The sequence below is a fragment of the Dermacentor silvarum genome, chromosome 1, assembly GCF_013339745.2.
Source record: "Dermacentor silvarum isolate Dsil-2018 chromosome 1, BIME_Dsil_1.4, whole genome shotgun sequence".
Taxonomy (NCBI): domain Eukaryota; kingdom Metazoa; phylum Arthropoda; class Arachnida; order Ixodida; family Ixodidae; genus Dermacentor; species Dermacentor silvarum.
In genome coordinates this window covers 204,640,254-204,660,552 of record NC_051154.1, presented here as the reverse complement: position 1 = coordinate 204,660,552, position 20,299 = coordinate 204,640,254, and the positions used below count along the sequence as shown (strand labels likewise).

The 20,299-nt window shown below is 44.3% G+C and overlaps 1 protein-coding gene across 1 annotated transcript in view; it reads left to right on the top strand.

Annotated features, from left to right (window-relative positions):
- Positions 1-19,997, top strand: part of LOC119436571 (uncharacterized) — a 61,231-nt gene extending 41,234 nt beyond the window's left edge. Inside the window, exons 13-23 of the mRNA XM_049658676.1 lie at positions 5,505-5,777; positions 6,467-6,579; positions 7,380-7,465; positions 9,808-9,995; positions 13,379-13,448; positions 13,578-13,704; positions 14,835-14,987; positions 15,926-16,099; positions 17,389-17,455; positions 18,747-18,923; positions 19,604-19,997. Of these exons, the coding sequence (XP_049514633.1) occupies positions 5,505-5,777; positions 6,467-6,579; positions 7,380-7,465; positions 9,808-9,995; positions 13,379-13,448; positions 13,578-13,704; positions 14,835-14,987; positions 15,926-16,099; positions 17,389-17,455; positions 18,747-18,923; positions 19,604-19,776 (1,601 nt within the window). The 3' untranslated portion in view covers positions 19,777-19,997. The remainder of the gene's footprint in view (positions 1-5,504; positions 5,778-6,466; positions 6,580-7,379; positions 7,466-9,807; positions 9,996-13,378; positions 13,449-13,577; positions 13,705-14,834; positions 14,988-15,925; positions 16,100-17,388; positions 17,456-18,746; positions 18,924-19,603) is intronic.
- Positions 19,998-20,299: the final 302 nt, after the last annotated feature.

Here is a 20,299-nt window from a genome sequence, read left to right as displayed (position 1 = left end):
GGTGTACACTGATGACATTGAAGGCGGCTCAACTAGATCACGTGATCATGCTGCTGTCTTTAACGTTACATCATCGACAATGTTGAAGTTACGGCCTTTAGAAAACCGCTACACATTTGCCTTTTTTGCTATACTGATACGGGCCTGCGTTTTGCAGCTTTGCTATCCCTGGAACTTCTCCCGGCGTACAGCAATGGCACTTGGTTCTCTCCTACAACCGATGGCGCGTAGGGAGACTGAGGAACGAAGACAACCTGAGACAAATGCACGCAGAATTTCTAGGCGGCACCCTTACCTGAATCTACAGAAGTGTATTCGATCCCACTAATAGTTATCAAACTAGCAATTCATCAATCACAAGCTTATTTCATAAAATGTGTAGCCCCGTATATATCTAACAGTATTTTTTGCAGAAGAAATTCAGTCTCACAGGAACTGTGTAACATAGCAATAAAAATTAATTAAATTATGGGGTTTTACATGCCAAAACCACTTCTGATTATGAGGCACGCCGTAGTGGGGGACTCGGGAAATTTGGACCACCTGGGGTTCTTTAACGTGCACCAATATCTAAGTACACGGGTGTTTTCGCATTTCCCCCCATCGAAATGCGGCCGCCGTGGCCGGGATTCGATCCCGCGACCTCGTGCTCAGCAGCCCAATACCATAGCCACTGAGCAACTACGGCGGGTTAACATAGCAACAGTTGCGAGCTTTAGTTAGAACGTGTACGTGCTAGCGTTCACACTTTACCATAACAGTGGAACGGAGCTTCTAAAAGCATTTTGAGGTGCTACATTCAACCACAACTTGCTGAAAGGTTGCCCGATTGCCCAACCATTTTCAGAGCGAAAGCGTGTAGTGTTGGTAGCTAAGCCAAAAGAAATAAATACGGCAGATCCAACACACTTCTTGGGATATACGTTAAGCAAAGCTTTCTTGAATTTCAATGGTGTGCTATGTAACACATGATGCGGGCAACTGTATTTTATTTCCCACTTATCTGATTCTTTATACCCTCTGCTTAACTGCAAACACAAGCTCCCATCTATTCCCCTGGCATCCAGTCTGCAACTTTAACAGATCACTGCCACTTATTTGCCCTACGCTTTACAATACCTGTCCAGCTCCATTTTTTTCCTGTTAATGCCAACTAGGATATAGGCTAATCTTGTTTGCTCTCTAACCATCGCTGTATTCCATAGCATAGCGATGCGTCATCAACGCTTCAACACCTCTGTCAAACACGTGATCAGTCAGTCATCCTTACCACGCGATCCACGCGACCACGGAGACCTACTGCAGATTCTATTGGGCAATATGTCCTTTGTCCTTTGTAAATGTTCATTCTCTTGTAAATCTGCTTTGTGTTTTCTCACCCTGCGATGCATCGATGTGGGAGAGCCACCACTACGGCTACTTTAAGAGACACCGGCGGAGGAAGAAGGAAAAAACCTAGATAAACGGACTTCACCTGAGCGACTGTAATGCGATTGCGTTTTTACGACTATCAGGATTGAACTGCACGCGGTATCGGCTCGCTTTACAAACCACATAAAACTCTTGCGAGGACACATACAGGACACATACAGCAAATATTTTCAAAATTTTTAAAGGCTGCCTGTGGCAGATGGAGCAATTATTGTTCTTGAGATGGTGTACTCGAAGCGGCGGACATTAGTTGCACAAAACTTCAACTGCATAATCAACTAATTAAGAAACATTCACTAATTAAGTTTTTAAATAATTACCTTACGGCCCATATTGCAATTTCAAAATTCTAGCCGTTGAGTTCGCTAGGCACAAGGAACGGATTCTCAGGATGACACCAGTTTATAGATAATTATTCTCGAACTTTGCGGAGAAATGCATTGGTGTTCCAGTATCAGAATCAGGAATCAGCATTGGTTGCAATCTTTTCTTACGAACAATTCTAGCCTAAGAGCTTTTTGTTGGTACAGCCCAGAACTACTCGCCTGGCTTGATTTGGCTTGACGATCTTCAGGTGGCATCGGTGGCGGTATTGTCCCTGAATAAATCCTTGACCAGTCTTTTTTAGGCAACTGTAGCTTTGGGCGTGTGCTGAAGCACGAATCTCGATTTTTAAAACTCTCGTCCTTCATGTGCTAAAACTGGTCACTAATCAACAAGCCTTGTAGTGTCACCTCCTACAGAGGGGAAGTCCGCTTTGCGAGGAAGTCCGGCGTTTAAAGTCGGGTAAGTTTGGCGTGAATCACATTTGCTCCTCCCCTGCTGTGGTGCGGTGTACATGACGTTTGAAAGAGACCAATGAAAGGGTTCATTCCTCATGTGCACAAGTATGAACCTGTGGATTTTATACGTGGTAATATTAATAGACAAATTAATCTTTCGCATTTATCTATGAATATGAACACAACGGAACTATACTGGGCTATGGCTTTCTGTAGTCATTTTAAACTATACATCGTTTATCTGCCGACTTCCCAAAGTTTACGCATACGTATCCTGTATCCAGCACAAAACAGCTTTAAAGCAGTGGCTTGCATTTCTGTAATTGGATTCGGAGTACTCATTGTTGCAAAACTATATAGCATCTGAGCACTAAGCGAAGCATCTGCAGGTCTAGTTCTTGAAGATTGCGTGTTTTTGAATGACCTTCCATCGAAAAAAAGCAGCAGTCCTTTCCAGTCATTCTCTCGTTATTTTGGAGTAGTTTGGGTACAGAAGGAACAACTTTAACATATCGCATATTTGTTAATGTTAGCCGAGAAACATGTGGTTCATGCCCACTATGAGGGATTAGGCAAGAATTCAAACTGACGACAGTAATTAGAATTCCAGGGCTAATAGCGGCAAGATTGTTCTAACTGATGGTGGAAGATGCTCGAGGTGACCGCAGCGGCGCAAATTGAAAGAAAGAAGAGTCAAACGCATGTGCTGCGAGCGTGAAGAGCCGAGAAAAAAAATTCCTAGTGTGAAATTCGAGCGCCGCTGTATACGTGTTTTCATTTCGCCATAAATTGAGACAAAGAATTTGAGACCGAAATCACCGCACCGACTGGCAGTAGGCGAGTGCTATCAGTGCCTTCGCAGAGCGAGGGGCAGTATGGGAACGCTGGGATCATGATCGGAGCCAGCTGTGGAAGAAGACGACGACGAAGGCGCGAGAAGTGGCACGAGCGCGTTCGCGCGGTTACGCCGAGGGACGTCGACGCTCAACCCATGCAACAACGGGCGCCTACGAGCTGCTCTCTAAAAGTGTGTGTGTGTGTGTGTGTGTGTGTGTGTGTGTGTGTGTGTGTGTGTGGTGTGTGTGTGTGTGTGTGTGTGTGTGTGTGTGTGTGTGTGTGTGTGTGTGTGTGTGTGTGTGCGCGTGCGTGCGTGCGTGCGTGCGTGCGTGCGTGCGTGCGTGCGTGCGTGCGTGCGTGCGTGCGTGCGTGCGTGCGTGCGTGCGTGCGTGCGTGCGTGCGTGCGTGATAATGATGATATATTGCCTATATATTTATGCGCGTGCCAGTATGCCAAAACAACTTTAGTCGAAAGTCAGCGACTTCCCTTCCTCTAAGCACACATGTTCTTTATTTTTGCGCGGTTTATAGCCACAGTTATAATTTTTGGCACCCTCTTATTCACCACCAATTCTACCTCGTCTTCTGTGTCTTCAAGTCACCGTTTGTCGAATTTCGTTCATGACAATGGGCAGGTGAAATCTCGGAGATGACAGGTCCGGTTCGCACGTTCAGGAATCCATAATTACCTGGCTAATATTGTGCACAACAATGTGGGCTAACCAAGGACGGCGTTTTGAGATTATCTCACACAGATTTATAGCTTAAAACGCAAGCCACTTGGCGCACACGTTAGCACAGTCTATTTCTGAATACAGGTTCCTTGCGGCATTTCCACCGAAATCACCAGTGACATCACCAGTGATGTCAGAAATGACGTTTCTGTCATACCACCATAACTTTTGGGCCATGTAGCTCGTTGTATAAAATTGCCTGAAGCCCTCTTTGTAACAAACTTTGTGGGAGATTTTCCCATGAATGACTGTTCATGTGTGATGTAGAAAAATAAAAATAAGCTTTGGCTACCTTTGATTACGCAGAAACTATATCTATAGCTACGGTTAACATATAAGACATAATAAAGAACTACGACTATCGGCCTACTTCTGAATCCATTTCAATACACTCCTCACAAATTTTGCACTTCAGTTTACTCTTACCCCAACTATTCGATTTTTCCATGGTTACGACAGCTCCATAACGTTAGAGACACCAGAAGACACTGCTTTCCTCTACCCTTATCAAGCTTGCTATAGCGGGATGGTGTTACCGTTGCACTACAAATATTTACGACGCATGTCGAGAGAGAAAACTCCGTTTATAAATACACTGCAACACCTTTGCGGTAGAAAATGCGAGCTGATTTATCGATCAAGTAGTGAGTCACGACGCCATGTTAACGCAGTCAAGAGTAAACAGGCTTGGGAGATTTGTCCGACAAATCAAGCAAAGAAGCATATTTATCAAGGGCACGGTGTTACCAGGGGCCGAGCGCGTCGCGTTGATGGACGAAAAGCCTTTCAAATGAATGACGCTCGACGCGCTCCCGCTCATACGGCCGCGGATCATTGAAGCGACTGATGTACGGGGGCCAGCTTCCGTCAGCTAATAAATATTTTAAAGCCGCAAAGAAACGACCGCTCTTCGGTGGCCAGAGGCCAAGAGCACGCGTGTTTCAAATCACGGCGTCACGAACCTCAAAAGATGCTCCCTATAGAAAGGGCAAAGGCGTGCCCGACTTGGGTCCAGTGACGCACGCCACGCTCTCCACCGCACAGCCGCGTCTGCAAGTGGCGTGCTCTGTATAGGCAGCGAGGTTATGCAACGCCAAAGTCGGCTGGGGCTGTGCACTCGCACGCACCACCGAGCTGGGTGCCGCGTGTCCACTTACCGGTGTCAAGTGCATGCCCGTGAAAGGTGAATCGAGAGTCGGGAGGGGATTGGGAGGGGGAGTTGGGAACCAAAGGTCGCTGGTGCAGGTGCGAGAAGGTTGCGCGAGAAAGGGGCATTCTCGACGAGAGCGAGGGGTCACATACGCGCGCATTCAAGGCCACCCGATTTTTCCCCAGGTGAGAATGGCGATACGAGCGAGCACGCGCCCGTGATTGCGCTGACTACGCGCGTAACGGCTGTTCAAGCTTTCACTTTCTCCGAGGAGGTGCAGAAGGTGCCGCCTTGTCATCGCTGGGGGACAGCGAACCGGGAGATCGGCTCGCGCGTACCTCCTCGCCCGCCTCCGCCAACACCTTTCCCGTGCGACGAGCCGCGCCCGTCGAAACAGCAAAAGCGCATAAAAGAAGCGAGAACGCTATCCGATCAGCCAGTTGACTTTCAAAAACCGAGAGGCGCGTGGGACCTTAAGCAGCTGCGCCGAATGAGTTCAGGAAGCGTTTCCCGTTCTGGACGGCCTAAATAGTTGGAACCAAAACGCCACTGATCGCAAAACTCTTTGAGACTCCAGTGATCGCGAGCTTCAGCCGCGAGGTGCCATGGAGCCCGTACCACCGGTGTACAAGCCCCTGCTGCACAGCCGAATCGTTTCGGCCTGCGTATCCATAGCGGCGATCGCGGTGCTCTTCTACTGCGCACGGATGCTGGCCCGCACGATTCGTGCCTACGCTTGCCTATGGAACATTCCGCATCCGTACGAGCGCTTTCCTTTCTGCTTGCTCCTGGATTTGTGGCAACGCGTCGCCTCGATGGACTCGTCGCTGGAAGTACCAGCCAGTGAGTGCAACTGCCACCTTTATTCTCTTCTTTTGCTTCGCGCTCAGTTGCTTTCGTGTTTTTTTGTCCAACTTGACATTGGTATCAGCAAATAAAGAATCAAAGAGAAATAGACGCCGGATGCTTCAGTGACGCCAAACGAGGGACATTGCAACGTCTTTTCACTGTGATTATCCACACTATAGACAAGGTCACAAGCTGAGGTACTATAATTCTCAGCAAGAAATGAGGCATCACTGAGTGCTAAGCGTATTACCAACCCCAAATATTGGTGATAGGCGCCCGCACTCAGTGATCGCCTCGCGATGCGAAGGAGAAAGCAAACATTCCCGCGAACCACGAATCTCGCAGACTGAATGTATCGGTGGCGAGTTGTAGAGTGGCACCGTTAGAGATGGGGCAGTAGTTAAATGTATTAGCTGCAACGTGACTCTCTGGTTGGACGATCCGGCCTTCCGAGTGAACCTTCTTGGACGATTTCACTTTTTTACTGCGCACGTGATCTTCTAAAGGCATTTTCCTCCCAGTGTTGCACTGGTTGCGTGACAGATTCCTTGTCACCGAATAACCTTATTCGATGGCATAACTATCGCGCATAATGTTAGTTATACATGTCTCGATGGTAAAGCAAATGTTAAATTTGTTTCATTGAATGTTATCTTAATACGTGCTTGCGCTACTTTCCACAGAGTTATTCAACTATTTGGATTCCGTGTTTTATCAAATCCATGACCAGGACGTTACGGTTGCCTTTTATGGCCCCAAGCCATTTCTAATCGCCGTGACCCCCGACACTGTTGAGGTAAGAGGGCTTCAGAGATTTCGATAGTTTGCATGGACCTAAATTTTGGATCAGAGTTGTGCTCTAAGCGCAGATATTCTGAGCATATTGTAGAGGAGTGACGAAGAAAGCACCTGTGTTTTCGTCCCCTTCATTGTCAGCTGCGGAGGAAAGGTATTTTGCCGATCGTAATTACTTGTCCAGACGTTATGTAATCGCATGCTGAAATCCTCATGGAGCCCAACACAAACGTGTGGTTCGCCCCTGAAGCACGTAGCATAATTATATTTCGGGCAATCCTTTCGTAGCAGACACGACGACTTCTCATTGTCCAGATGTCCTTCAGAAGCACGTCTTTTGTCTTGGGCACATCGGCAACGCGCGCCCGAGTTTTCTAGATTTTATTATTATTATTATTATTATTATTATTATTATTATTATTATTATTATTATTATTATTATTATTATTATTATTATTATTATTATTATTATTATTATTATTATTATTATTCATTTTGTTTCAGTGCTCATGCACTCTGCCGAGTGCCTTTTGGTTCGCAAGCATTGCCGAGTCGATACGAAATATATTTTGGCTCAGTTTTTTTTTTTCACACTGATTTTTTTCAGTGCATTACTCACATACTCACTTTGTCATTTTCAGTAGTTAATGAAACAGTTATGAGAGGCGGAGACTAGAACCTTAAGGCGCACCGTAACAAAGATAGCTAGCACACATAACCTACTCGTAGATAGGCGAATGCACAATACATTTATAAGTGCTAGATCCATACGCGAATTCATTGCTCTTTTTTCTGTTGTAGCGGGTGCTGTCAAACACCGAGAATGTAAACAAGTCGTTCCTGTACGCCATGCTAAAAAGCTGGGTAGGCAACGGCCTGTTGACAAGGTAACCACCATGGTCTATTTACACTTAACCAATTCTTATGGGGTCTATTGTACAGCAATTTGGCCAACACGGCCACATCAAATAACTAGTGCTCAATCTGTTCGAACAATAAATGTTGCTCAGGTGAGCCAGGGCTTTCGAAATCACATTGTATGTAGGCGGTAGTGCTAGCTAATGTGTTGCCCGCTGTGACAGCATTCTCTCGCGATATTTTTGGAGCTCTATTACGCTCCTTATCATAAGTTAGATTATCCTATAAACACCTAAATGCAGCGCCTTACCTTTCTTTAGTACATCTTGGGATTTGTCTGTAGATACCTCCCAGACAAATCTCAAGTTTACTAATATTTTGTCATGTAATATTAATGTTACAAGTTATATAAATATGCAAAATTAGTGGGCTTTGAATTTATAACTGTGTCTTTCACTCACCTGCTTCGCATTTCAATCTAATGCAGTAAGTCAATAAGTATATAATGCCATGCTGGGGTGCTGTAACGTAAACTGATTCCAAACTGTTTTGATTCCAAACTCCTGACGTCAAATTTACGTAACCACCGACGCAAGGATCGGGCGGTGACCCGCAGCGTTGTCTGAATAACCCAATCAAACACTCTCCTCGTTTGTAGCAGGTCATCTTTGTTCGCTTTCAAAACCAATAACATTGTCTACATTCAGCGGTTTTTCTTATCTAATTGGCTGACAAGAGGCGAGGAGCACGCTCTAGTGGAGAGGATTTCGATGGGGCCGAGTCAGCACAGTGAAAATAGATAACCGCATGAAGAGGGGGGTGCCGGCCTCTCCAATTGGTATGCTTCGCCTTACTTAGATTGCGGTGGCTGGTCGAAAATCGCAGCGGTGTGCAACGGAAAGATAAGAATACCGCTAAAACGGATCCTCAGCAAGGAAGAGTTGGCAGAGCGATGTCGTATGTATGCCGAAAGGGCTCGATAATGTTTTACTGCCACGCAAAAAGGTTTATCATGCGCAAATAAATACATGCTCACCGGCAGGTAAGAGTCGCGAGGGCCGGAGCGATCGGCGGGCAGCCATCTTCTATTCTTTTCAGAACGGGGCAGTCTGTGGCTATTCAGAAAAATTTTCAGTTTTGTTCAGCATATTAATGAATTTTTTTTGGCGTACAGGTCATATTGACGTGGTGAGTTTTCGCGGTTTTGTGAGGTCGCGTAACAGGCAGGCGAAGTGGGCGTATCCAGAAAACATCGGACCAATAGCAGAGGGCTAATGGTGAAAAGGCGTCGAATCAGGAATGAGTATTTTTCTTTTGTGTGGTTTAATCATGCATAATCAGTGTGTACACGTTATATCATATGGGGAGCAATCGCGGTTTTCGTGACGTCGCATGATCGACAGGCGAAGTTGGGAGGGGCCCAAAATGTTTTGACTAATCGTCGAGTCTGATTGCAGAAATTGGAATCAAAACAGTTTGGAATCATTTTACGTTATAGCGCCCCTGTTTTTGCTTTATTTGACTTTAATATACTGATTTCCTCACCATCGCTGCATAAATGCTGAAATGGGGTATTCTCAAGCTTTCTTTGACTTGGTGTTTCAAAGCTGATTTGTATTCTTCCATTGTAGGCAAATCGAACACTCGAAGTTTAGCTTTGGTTTGCTAACACATGAGCTTGTGCTTCTTCAAGCTCGAAAGAAAACACATTTTCGGATCAACTGCGCCTTTGTTTGCAAAACTGTTACGTAAGCGCGGTCGCAGACAGTGCTTGTGTACGATGATAGCGTCTCGTAATCTCACCGATTGATATCATGAGTGGCGGACGCCCGGACACCGGCATAAGAGGAAACTTAGAGTGGTTTTGTAAATACTGTCACTGAATGTCCGCATCTTCGAAAGGCTTGGTTCCCTTGAATAAAGATCGTCTCCTCTTCACAACGAGAATAAAGACATCTGCCACTGCACAGTAAAAAAAAGCATTCCTATTCTTCCGTGTCCTTAAGAAATTGCTGAATTCAGAGCGGCCCCCATAAACGCCTACACGCGCACTTCATTTACCTTGAATTTTAACTACGGTCGATATTAGTTGCAGATATCGGCTGGTATCAGACACACGAATGCAATTGCGCTTACAGCGAATCGTAGAAAGCCAGCCGTGCAACTCCTATGCATTTGCGGATGCCCTTTTCACTTATATTTTTTTAGTAATATTGCGCGAATCTCCCTACTTTCCATGCAGTGAGAGGCTTAAAAACAAGCAGCAGTATCAAGAGACTGGTGTTGTTCTTAAAAGATCGCACGTCAAAATATTCCGACAAGAACCAGTCCTGACGCGCTGTAGACTAAATGAAAGCGCTTTCGCTTTCAGCGAGAAGTTGATATGGAAGAAACGCCGAAAGGTGCTGACACCGGCGTTCCACTTTCGTATACTCGACGAGTACGTGCCCATTATGAACCGAAGGGCGGCCCTGCTGTGCGACAAGATGGCCGCGCTGGGACGGGACCACTTCGACGTGCTTCCAGTCATGAGGCTTGCGACATTCGGCATTCTCTTCGGTGAGTGCTCGCACGACGCGTCGCGCAAGCACGCTTATACCGCCAACAGCTCAGCCGGGACCTCTGACAGGCCATCCGTCCTGTTTGAAGCGTTCCGTATTCCCGTTGTCCTTCGAGAGGGGCTGCACGCTAAGCTGGTTCGGAGAGTGCGCCTGAAGCGGACCTTAACAGACAGGAAGCGGCACCCGACAAGCGCAGTTTTTTTTTTTTTTTATTTGCTGGCCTCTTTCCCGTAGTAATCGCCTCTTGTACCTTCTCAGACGTCATAGCTCGTTTAGTTCTCGCAGCTCAATGGGAGAAACAAACATCGAATAACTGATAGAAGATGGAGCGTGAAAGAAAAAAAGAGAGAGAGAGAGAAAAAGGTAGAGGAAAGACAGGGAGGTTAACCAGAGGTTATCTCCGGTTGGCTACCCTGTACCGGGGGAGGGGTGAAGGGATGCGAAAGGAGAGAGAGAGAAAAATAAGTGAAAATAAAGAATAAACAAAAAAAAAGACTCCTAGCAAAGAGTGGATTTGCACGTTACCACAAGTCAACAGTGCTTTCACAAGTTTAACTGATACCTTCCGGTCATTGGTGCGAGAAAGCTATACGAGTGGCTAGCGAGAGCGAAAATTAAACAATTATACACTCCAAGAACAAGGTCACGTCAATTACTAACCGAAAGGTAGTAATGGCTTGTCACAAATTTCACCAAGGTCTTAGCAACCGGAAGTATAGTAACGGAGCAGGTAGGTGCATTTACTACTCAGGTAGAAGAAAAAAAGGAGAAAAGCTCTGCCACGCGCTTAGTAATTAATTTACCATAATCAAATAATGGTACCTAAAGCTCATGCTTTCCAGGAACATCGTGGTTCGGGTAATTGCGCTGCGCGGAAACAAACAATGAATAGGCACAAAGCATCGCAAAATAAAATGACCGGGAGACAACGCGGCACATCGTTGAGGACAATCTTTTCTTATAGTTTGTAGCTTTCGGAGCACGGATTTTACAGGTGAGCACCCATGAGTTTAGGGAAGTAAACAAAGTTATGAATATAAATTTGTATAGCATACAGCCTGTAGCCAAGAAGTGTGCATCACGAAGTAACAGATAACGTTTAATCCAACATAATGAAAGAAACTGCAGTTCATCAAAATGTCGCACTAATACCGCTACTATACAACATAATTAAGCACGAGCAAGAGAAAAATGTCACTTACTAAGACTTAATTCGTGAAGGCAGCACTAGCTAAGTCCTACGAGCTAAGGAAGCACTTACTACTAGGTTATGAATTTTTGAATGTAGTAAACAGGTTGTCAAAAGTTAGTAATGGCTAATAAAGTTTATGTCTGCACCCGATACTACCTTTTTACTATCTTTTTACTAAGAGTGCAGAGTGAGCGAAATGACCATTGTTAATTGTTTTACCAAAATAGACGTTTTTGTTTCTCGTTTTCTGTGGATTTTATAATGTAATGAGGTAATAACGCACTAAAGACCCTCTGATGTCATATTTATGCCTGATCGGGTCACACAACAAAATGGGGCAAAAGAACAAGGGTGGTAAATTTATTGCAACAGTGTGATAATAAAAAATAAAAAAAAGGAATGGAAATTGTGCTCATACCTTTATTTCTATTTAAAGAAATAGAAATGGAAGGCCCAAGTTTTCAGAGATGTGGACGGTGGTAAAGAAAGAAAGCAGTGTGTCTCATTCGTGTGACCAAAACTCGCCTGTAGTGTTTATTTCTGCTTCATGAACGGTTAAATGCGCAGGGTCACGGACGTTTGCAGGTTTTAGATGGTAGCGGCTTTCTTGACCAATATCGAGAGATTGGAGCACACTACACGGCTCAGGTGTAGCAGACGCTGGAAACTGTCTTGCAAGGTTTAGGAATGCATGCGTTGCCATGGCAGCGAGTCATCGAAAACAAACGTGAATACGCTGTAATGAGCGGCACGGAAATAGACGCAGATAAATGCGCGCCAGAGAATCTGCACTGCTTGCAGTATAATTTGTCACTGTCTAAGCAGCATCGAAAAAACGGATCGTTAAATGTTCAAAGGGATCTGGAGGGGGACCAATGAGCATTTCAACAAACCATTCGAAACATATATGTGAGACAAGATTGTGCGCTTCGGACGTGAGGGACATAAATACGCACTACAAAAGGTTGGTTCGTTGGATAGTGAAACGTTCGCGCAACCTGCCGATTGATAAATCAACGTTTTTGTAGAAAGACTACGTGGGAGCCCTATTTATCGAGTCGAGTTCATACCCTGAATATTCACCCTTCAATGCTCGGAAGTTTCTGTAGACGGTAGACCGCATGCGATAAGAGCAGCACTGGTTGACAGTTTGCCCGAAGCCGGATACTGTTGCAGCTGTTACGCACCTCAGACCATAGGAAGATGGTAGCTTGTGCAGCTGGGGAGATATCAAAGGAACGTGAATCTCAGTCAATTAGTGTTGCTTTCATCTATGAAATAATATACGCGCTTCGGCGCTTTATGGCCCAAGATAGTTATGCCACTGGCAAATAAAGTACGCACACTTTTCGAAGCGACCCAACCAAAATGTAAGCAAATAATCACACTCAGAATGTGAACTCTCATTGTCAAACAGATGTCTGAAGAATCCATTTCATAATCGATTGGTGATGGTGCTAAAAGTTGAAGCTTTTGTGATACAGTGCCAAGCACCACATAAATAACATTTATTACTGCAAAGAGGCACTAGTAAATTAGCGCTGACTCATAGCTAACATTTACCAAGGGACATTATTAAGCATACAACTTTTGTTGCCAGGGTTCTACCGTCAGTGCTTACTAATTTGTTCAAGTGCCTGGTTTATATAAATTCTGTATTACTGACACCTAGATTTCGTACTTGTTTATACATACACCAGGATGACGTTGAAAGCGGTTGCAATTTTTTTAGCCTGCAGCCAAATTTCAGCCCTTCTTGCGCGTGAGAGCTTCATAATTAACAAGGATGTTGTGACTTCGATAGGGCTCTCGGAGGTTTCAAGAGAAAGGCTGATCACAGGCCGGAATGATCACAGAATCACTTTTGTACCTAGACGACTGCGTTACAACTTCTTGCTTGTTTTTCTTTTCGTTTCTTTTCTTTTTTTCTGCAAAGGCGTGTTTGCAACAATGTGTACAGTGGTTAAAAGATAAAACGACTTGAAAAGCAGAAACTCAGAAACTGATCGATTGCACTTTGGCAGGCCAGGAGCGTTATAATAGCACTGGCCTACGCACACTGGTATAAACAGATGTGAATTTGGAGAAGTCCGCTCACCCGTCGTTTTTTGCTTGATTTGCTGGTCAAGACCGTAAAAATAAAACCGGACGCTGTTTTTCGCATAAAGGTAAGCACCTTGCTTTTTCAGAGACTGCTATGGGAATAAAGCTTGATGAAGAGGATGTCCAGAGAACCGGATTCCTGAAGGTGAACGACGAGTAAGTGGCTATCCCTACTTATCAAACTAGTGCCAAGTTCATACAGGTTCAATTTTTAAAGATTGTAACTATTTATTGGCACCCATTTATTTATTGTTTGTTTATTTGTTTCCCCCCGTTTATTTGCAGAATTGCTACGGCTATCGTTACTAGGATGATGAATATACACCACTGGCCGGAATTCATTTACAAGCGCACCGAGGTTGGCAGACAGTTTTATGAGAAAGTGGAGCTGATAAAGAAATACACTCGAAATGTAAGTACACTATTATCGTACAGTCAAACTATGATATGTGTATTGTTTTCACTAAGTTATAGCACTTGCCTTGAATATGTAGATGAAAGCAGAGTCATGGCTTCGTATGGTAGCTACTACGAGAAGTGACGTTGCAAATAAAAATGTTCTTGATTTAAGTTTTACTTAATTTGCGCGAACTGCTCTTGGTGCCTTGGAGCAACAGAAAAGTGATCTTTCCGGTTTTTTGCAGTAGCCTGAGAGCCTAGAACTCCTTGGCACGCAAACCTTTGTTTTGTTTTTTTCGCAATAAAAATTAACTCACTGCCATAATTTAATATCTTGACAAATAACTAGGCAAAGAAAATATAATTTATCTTTATAGTTCCTCGTTATAAGTTCGAAATGTTAGGAAAAGTAATCAAATTATGAGGTTTCACGTGCCAGAACCACGATATGATTATGAGGCATGCGGTAGTGGGCGATGGATTAATTTCGACCACCTGGGGTTCAGTAACGTGCACCCAATGCACGGTACTCGGACGTTTTTCTATTCGCCCCATCGAAATGCGGCCACCATGGCCGAAATTTGATGCCGCGTTCTCAAACATAGCAGCGCAATGCCAAAGCCGCTATATATATATATATATATATATATATATATATATATATATATATATATATATAAACGCCACCACGTAAAGTCGGAATGTCATTTGATTAGTTACATTAAATTCCAACTTCACAGTACTGTTTTTATTCGGCTTACAAAGACACCATATCCGTCTGATGGTGGTGTGTCGTACAATTTCAATTGAAAAAAAAAATTGCGCTTGTGCGTGAAATTTGTTTTTTACCCTAAATGAGGCGCAAAATATAGACACAGAAAGCCCGGTCTAAATTGTCTCCAAGCGCCTGCAGGTATGAAGAAGGGAAGTATGGGACGCACTATTTTGAACTGTGGCACCCAACATTCTGAACATTCTGACAAGTAGCTAAAACCACTGAACTTTTTGAAAGCCGACCATTATGGCATAACTACATAATAAATATGAGCAAATATGACATCAACCTCGAAGGATGCTATGTGCATACCGTTAATCAGATGCTTTACGCTCATTTATGCTATTCAAAATTGTTGTTTGCGTCAGATCCTCAGCTGCCGGAAGAAGACCTACAAGTTTGATGGCGACGAGGCTGGGCAGAAGAAGAGTTTCATGGACATCCTTCTTCGTATGCACATGGAGGAAGGAATCTTCACGGAGGAGGAAATAAGAGAGGAGGTCAACACGTTCATGATTGGGGTGAGCACCCTTCCAGCAGCCACGAGTGTCGGCGCGAAACGTGGCGCCGTCATTAATCAGGGAAAATGGTTTCGGTTCGCGCGCGCCCCCAACTGAAACCTTTCCTTCAGGTCTCTTGTGATAAACACGAAAGCTCGAACATGGCGCCCTTGATTGTACCCTAGAGATGATCCGAGAGGGCGTCCAAGGGCTTATGATTGCATATGTGAAAATTTTATTATAAGTTATTTCGCGTGAATAGATGAATTGGTGACTTTTTGCAAAGACTGCGCCTTCTCGTAGTATTACCACTTCCCATGGTGGTCCTGTGGCTATCCCGTTCAGCTGCTCAGCTCGGGGTCGCGGCTTTGATTCCTGGCTACAACGGACGCGTTCCGATAGTGGCGTAGCGCAAAAATGCTCGCGTACTTAAATTTACATGAACGTTAAAGAACTTTAACTCGTCTATATTAATCTTGATCTCTTCCCAACTTCGGTGTCCCTTATAGCTTCTGGTGCATTAATGGTGCTATATTAGGCGTGACTCATTTCGTGACTCCTGAATTTGTAACAGCGTGACCAAGGCTTGATTCAGTCTCGGTCGCCAGCCTGAACTCGCCTGAAGCTAAAACCCACTAGTGCCACCCCCAATCCATTTGGGCCGTCCGGCTGCAAAATTTCAATGACTAGATACAGAAATAACCATATCTTATGCCTTAAAAGTGCTTTTGTGGAAAACACAAGATGTCAGTTCTGTTTCACGTGGTACTACTTTCTAGGAACGAGAGAGAAAAACAAAATTTATGTGCAGTAACTGTGAAACAGTTGAATATTCTAGGCCGAGCTTTGCCCGTTCATCTTCACGGTGCGGTTCCTCACATGTTGGAAATGCAGTTTTCCCGATGTAATTCGGAAAGTGTGAGATCACTTTAATGAAGGAATTGCGCATCCTTCCACAGGGATTTGACACAACGGCCACCGCAGCTTCTTTTGCTATGCATCTACTGGGAAACCACCCGGAGGCTCAGGCGAAGGTTCACGAAGAACTAGACGCCGTGTTTGGTTCGGACCGAGAACGACCTGTAACCAGAGAGGACATTGCGCAGCTCAAGTATTTGGACTGCGTCATCAAGGTACGTCAGTGCAATGCAGGTATCTAAAGTTACATTGTTGAAGACTACATAATACATCCGAGGCAAATATCGAGACAGTAAAATTGTGGACTGGGAAATCTTGTAGAGTTTGGCATTATCCCAGCAAAATTACAGTTCACGTGTCTGCTTGCTGGATCCTGTCAGAACAGTGCCTGTGTCATGAACAGCTCAGCATTTGCTTTTCCTCTCCACCACGTCAACGCGTGTTTTTTCTGGGTGACTTGAGTTCCTTGTTTTGCACATGTGGGCTCGTACTCTCCAAAATTCGCTGTCGTAAGAACGCTTTCTCTATAGCTGAGGTAGGTTCCAGCACTCACCGTTGATGACACCGATCGGCATGTTAACGAGACTGTCACCGGTGGACAATCGGTGACGGCACTTATGCAAGAGAAGCTTTGTGAATACGGGCCCCGAAGATTAGAAGAAGCTTTATTATGTGACTGACTGTCAAGGTAATCGAGATATATAAATAAGCAATTTTTCTGGCCGCGATATAGTCTGCTAAATATGCGTATTCTGGGGAAAAGCGCTTCTCAGCCCTTACTGCCAGATACACAGCCAACTAAGAGAGATAGCTTAGTTGCTGAAGTTTAGCCGCCTCTAATTACGGTCATTCATGTATTCATACAAAGAATAAAAACCGCTTTCTGCCTCCAATGCGTCAATACGACAGAAGTATTTATTAAGTTCGCACACAGCGCGTCACGACGGATACATCGCAAGCACGTGCCCTTAACTCGACGCGTGCATCAGAGTAGCGATGAAGTAACGGCAAAAAAAGCGCAGCTGTCTAAAACTTGGCTTGGAGTAGTGAGTGACAAGCACTGGCTATTCCCTGCATGAGCATATTTTTTGTAGTTGTCGCTGTATAAATAGCAGCGCACCTGAGATTTCACGTAGCTCTCCCTTGTATTGTCACTAGTTGCACAGATTCGTGGAGCAAAGTCAGGACAATGTCGCTGAATGACTCGGTGATCGAAAGAACGGTAAACAGGACTCATTAACGAATAAAATATTCGCTCTTTGCTTTTCCTATTATATTCTGATTGGTTAGTAGTCAAGCAATGAACTGTAAAGTAGCAGGTTAATCACCGCAGGTAATGCGTTCATACTTGCTTCTGCACCACTTAGTATCAAGTGTCACTTCCTTCATTCATTGTCAGTATTTCTTCTTGTGCATGCGTCGTCCTGCTGCGTAAGTAAGTACTGTACAACTAGCAATACATTTCGTACCGAATTAAGTGTGTCCTCAAATTTCTCATTTGCAGGAAACCCTTCGGCTTTACCCACCGATTCCGGCTATTGCAAGGAAGCTCGGAGAAGACCTCATTCTTGGTAACGTTTAGTTATTTAATATTGCTTTCGCGGAGACCTGCGCCCATTACAGAAAGGTGTAGGCAAACAGAAAATTATCCTAGATAAGCATTCAGCGAGTAAATTATACCGCGAATAATTATGACGTATTAAAAGCTAAACGGAAAAGAAAACAATTATTGATAGGAGTGTTTAAATTAAGGAGCGTTGTTGAACTTGATGACCTTTGAATAGAATTTATTTATTAGACAGAGGCGAAGCGGGGGTAAAGGGTGGCTGAATGCGTACTTCAGTTCTTTCACAAACAGATTACAGCTTGAAATACCAACTTGTGCTGATGAAGTGGCTGCATGTTCACTAACTTGCCAGTGTTTTAAAACACCGGAACTTGCTGGCGCAAAAAAACAGCAGCCAGAATGCAAAGCGAAGATATTACGGAACTTTTAATGCATGCATTTGGTTGCATTTCTTTTTTTCTTTTTTGTCATCAAATTGCAGCTTCACTTTCCTTCGTACTGAAAGGCAAAACAATAAATGGTTGTCTGCTTGTAGGCACGTCATATACAGTAGTAGTGCGACTCGACACGAACATTCAGGCCACTTTCCCTCACGATATTATGACATATGCGTGTGTGTGCTCCGTGTGCCTTTGCGTGTCCTTGTGCCTTTTCTTGCGCTGCGTGTTGTACCACTTAACTGTGCAAGTAAACTTCGCGGAAGTGAAGTACCACTTAAACTGAGCGCAAGGTCATGAGTTATATTCTAGGCCACAGCAACTGTCTTCTTACGAATGCACAAAACATTTTTTTATTAAAATCACCCTTGCACTGTGATTTCGGTGCACGCTCAAGAACGTTCAGGTGGTCAAAATAAGGCTCGTAAATCTCCACTATGGCGTCAGTCATAGTTTACGTGGAAGTTTTGAATGTGATGTCGAATGAATAAGAGACGTAACCTTATGGTATAACTGGTAACATTACACCGACATTGGTGTAATGTTACCCGCCGTGGTTGTTCAGTGGCTATGGTGCTGGGCTGCTGAGCATGACGTCGCGGGATCGAATCCCGGCCACGGCGGCCGCATTTCGATGGGGGCGAAATGCGAAAACACCCGTGTACTTAGATTTAGGTGCACGTTAAAGATCCCCAGGTGGTCCAAATTTCCGGAGTCCCCCACTACGGCGTGCCTCATAATCAGACCGTGGTTTTGGCACGTAAAACCCCATAATTTAATTTTTATTTGGTGTAATGTTGCCAGTATTGTATTCCAGTGTCCAAATGGTTTATTCGTAATTCCTGTTTCGTTTTGCAGGAAAGCATACCATACCGAAGGGAACTGTCTCAGTTATCTTCATATACTTCATGCATAGGCACCCACGGTTTGTCCCCAAACCAAATGAGTTTATACCAGAGAGGTTCCTAGAGTTTGACAAGGAGCGCCACCCGTTTCTCTACATTCCTTTCGCCGGCGGCGCTCGCAACTGCATAGGTACGTCAAGTGGGTGATACTAGATCGTTTGCTCGCGAACAATACGTGATAACTTGAATAATGAGGTTTCTTACTCGGGTTTGGCGTGCTTGCCCTTTTGTGGGCGCCGAGGCGAACAAGAAAGAAATTATTAAAGTACTTCGAGATCTTTGATTTCAGTCGCCACTCGACTTGGCATTTTCAAAGATTGACAGCGGGAAGTCTCCGCAAATTGAAGTGGCTATTAATAAAACGAAAATCAAAGCAACTTCCCAGCTATCGATTTTATCATCTGCCACGTACCACATGTAGGATGACTTAACTTCTTGAAGAAATTTTAGTGCTTCATGAAGCCGTAAAATTGTAATTAAAACGAAATATTAAAGCTTTTTGTCGTTTCAAGGCCATTGAAAGCTGATAGAAACAGCATCATTATCCGATTAACGTGCACATATATCATGTTTGAAAAAAAAAGAAGGAAACCTTTCCAAGCAGCTTTCATTAGGCGAGATATGGTAGGCCAGACTCATACAACTGCTACCGAAATAAAGCTTTTTAAAGAATATTGCTTTAAGAAGAAAAAACAATTGTAAAGGATGTGCCAACGCGAAATTTTCCGTACATTTCACCGGTCTGCGCGCATTGAATACTAACAGAGCTCTCGCCTACCTCTTCCTTCTTTTTTTACCTCTGTACAACAGGGCAAAAATTTGCTCAGCTAGAGGACAAGATTCTGTTGGCTCAGATTCTGAGACGGTTCAAGGTGGAATCGAAGACCCGTAACGAAGACCTGCAGCTGTCGCTGGAGCTCGTCTTGCGTCCCACACAAGGCCTGCACATAAAGCTGACGCCAAGGGATCACGCGGTCACGTAAACCGGAAGGCAGCCGTTGTAGTGCTGCACTAAATTTATTATCGCACGCATAGTCAATGTCACTATAACTGCATCTTGCAGGAGCGAAGCAGTAGCATCGATCTTTCTATTCCGCGCAAGTGGATTGCGTGGACAGAAAGCTCTTACGCGTGCTGCTGGCCGTTGTATATATGTACAGTACGTCAAATAATTTTATTGAATAAAGTTCCTCGAAACAATGTTAAGAAATGTCTCTGTGTCTTTGTATGCGCGCGCCTTGATTGTATTCTAGATTTTTTTTTCGAGGGAAAGGTGCGTTGAGGCACAGCGATTCTTCAGTCTGCTATTGAATAAAGTAGTGAAGTCCACGATGATGCAGACAATCAGTAACAGTGAACGATCGTAATACAGAAACATTTTCATTGTTTTAGCGTAGCGCTTTAACGAGGGGCCGATACAGAAGAATTCGTAAACTTGCGGTGTCTAGTTTTCACTGTAATCGCAGATATGCACGGCGAGGAATATGCACTGTGTTCTAAAATAAA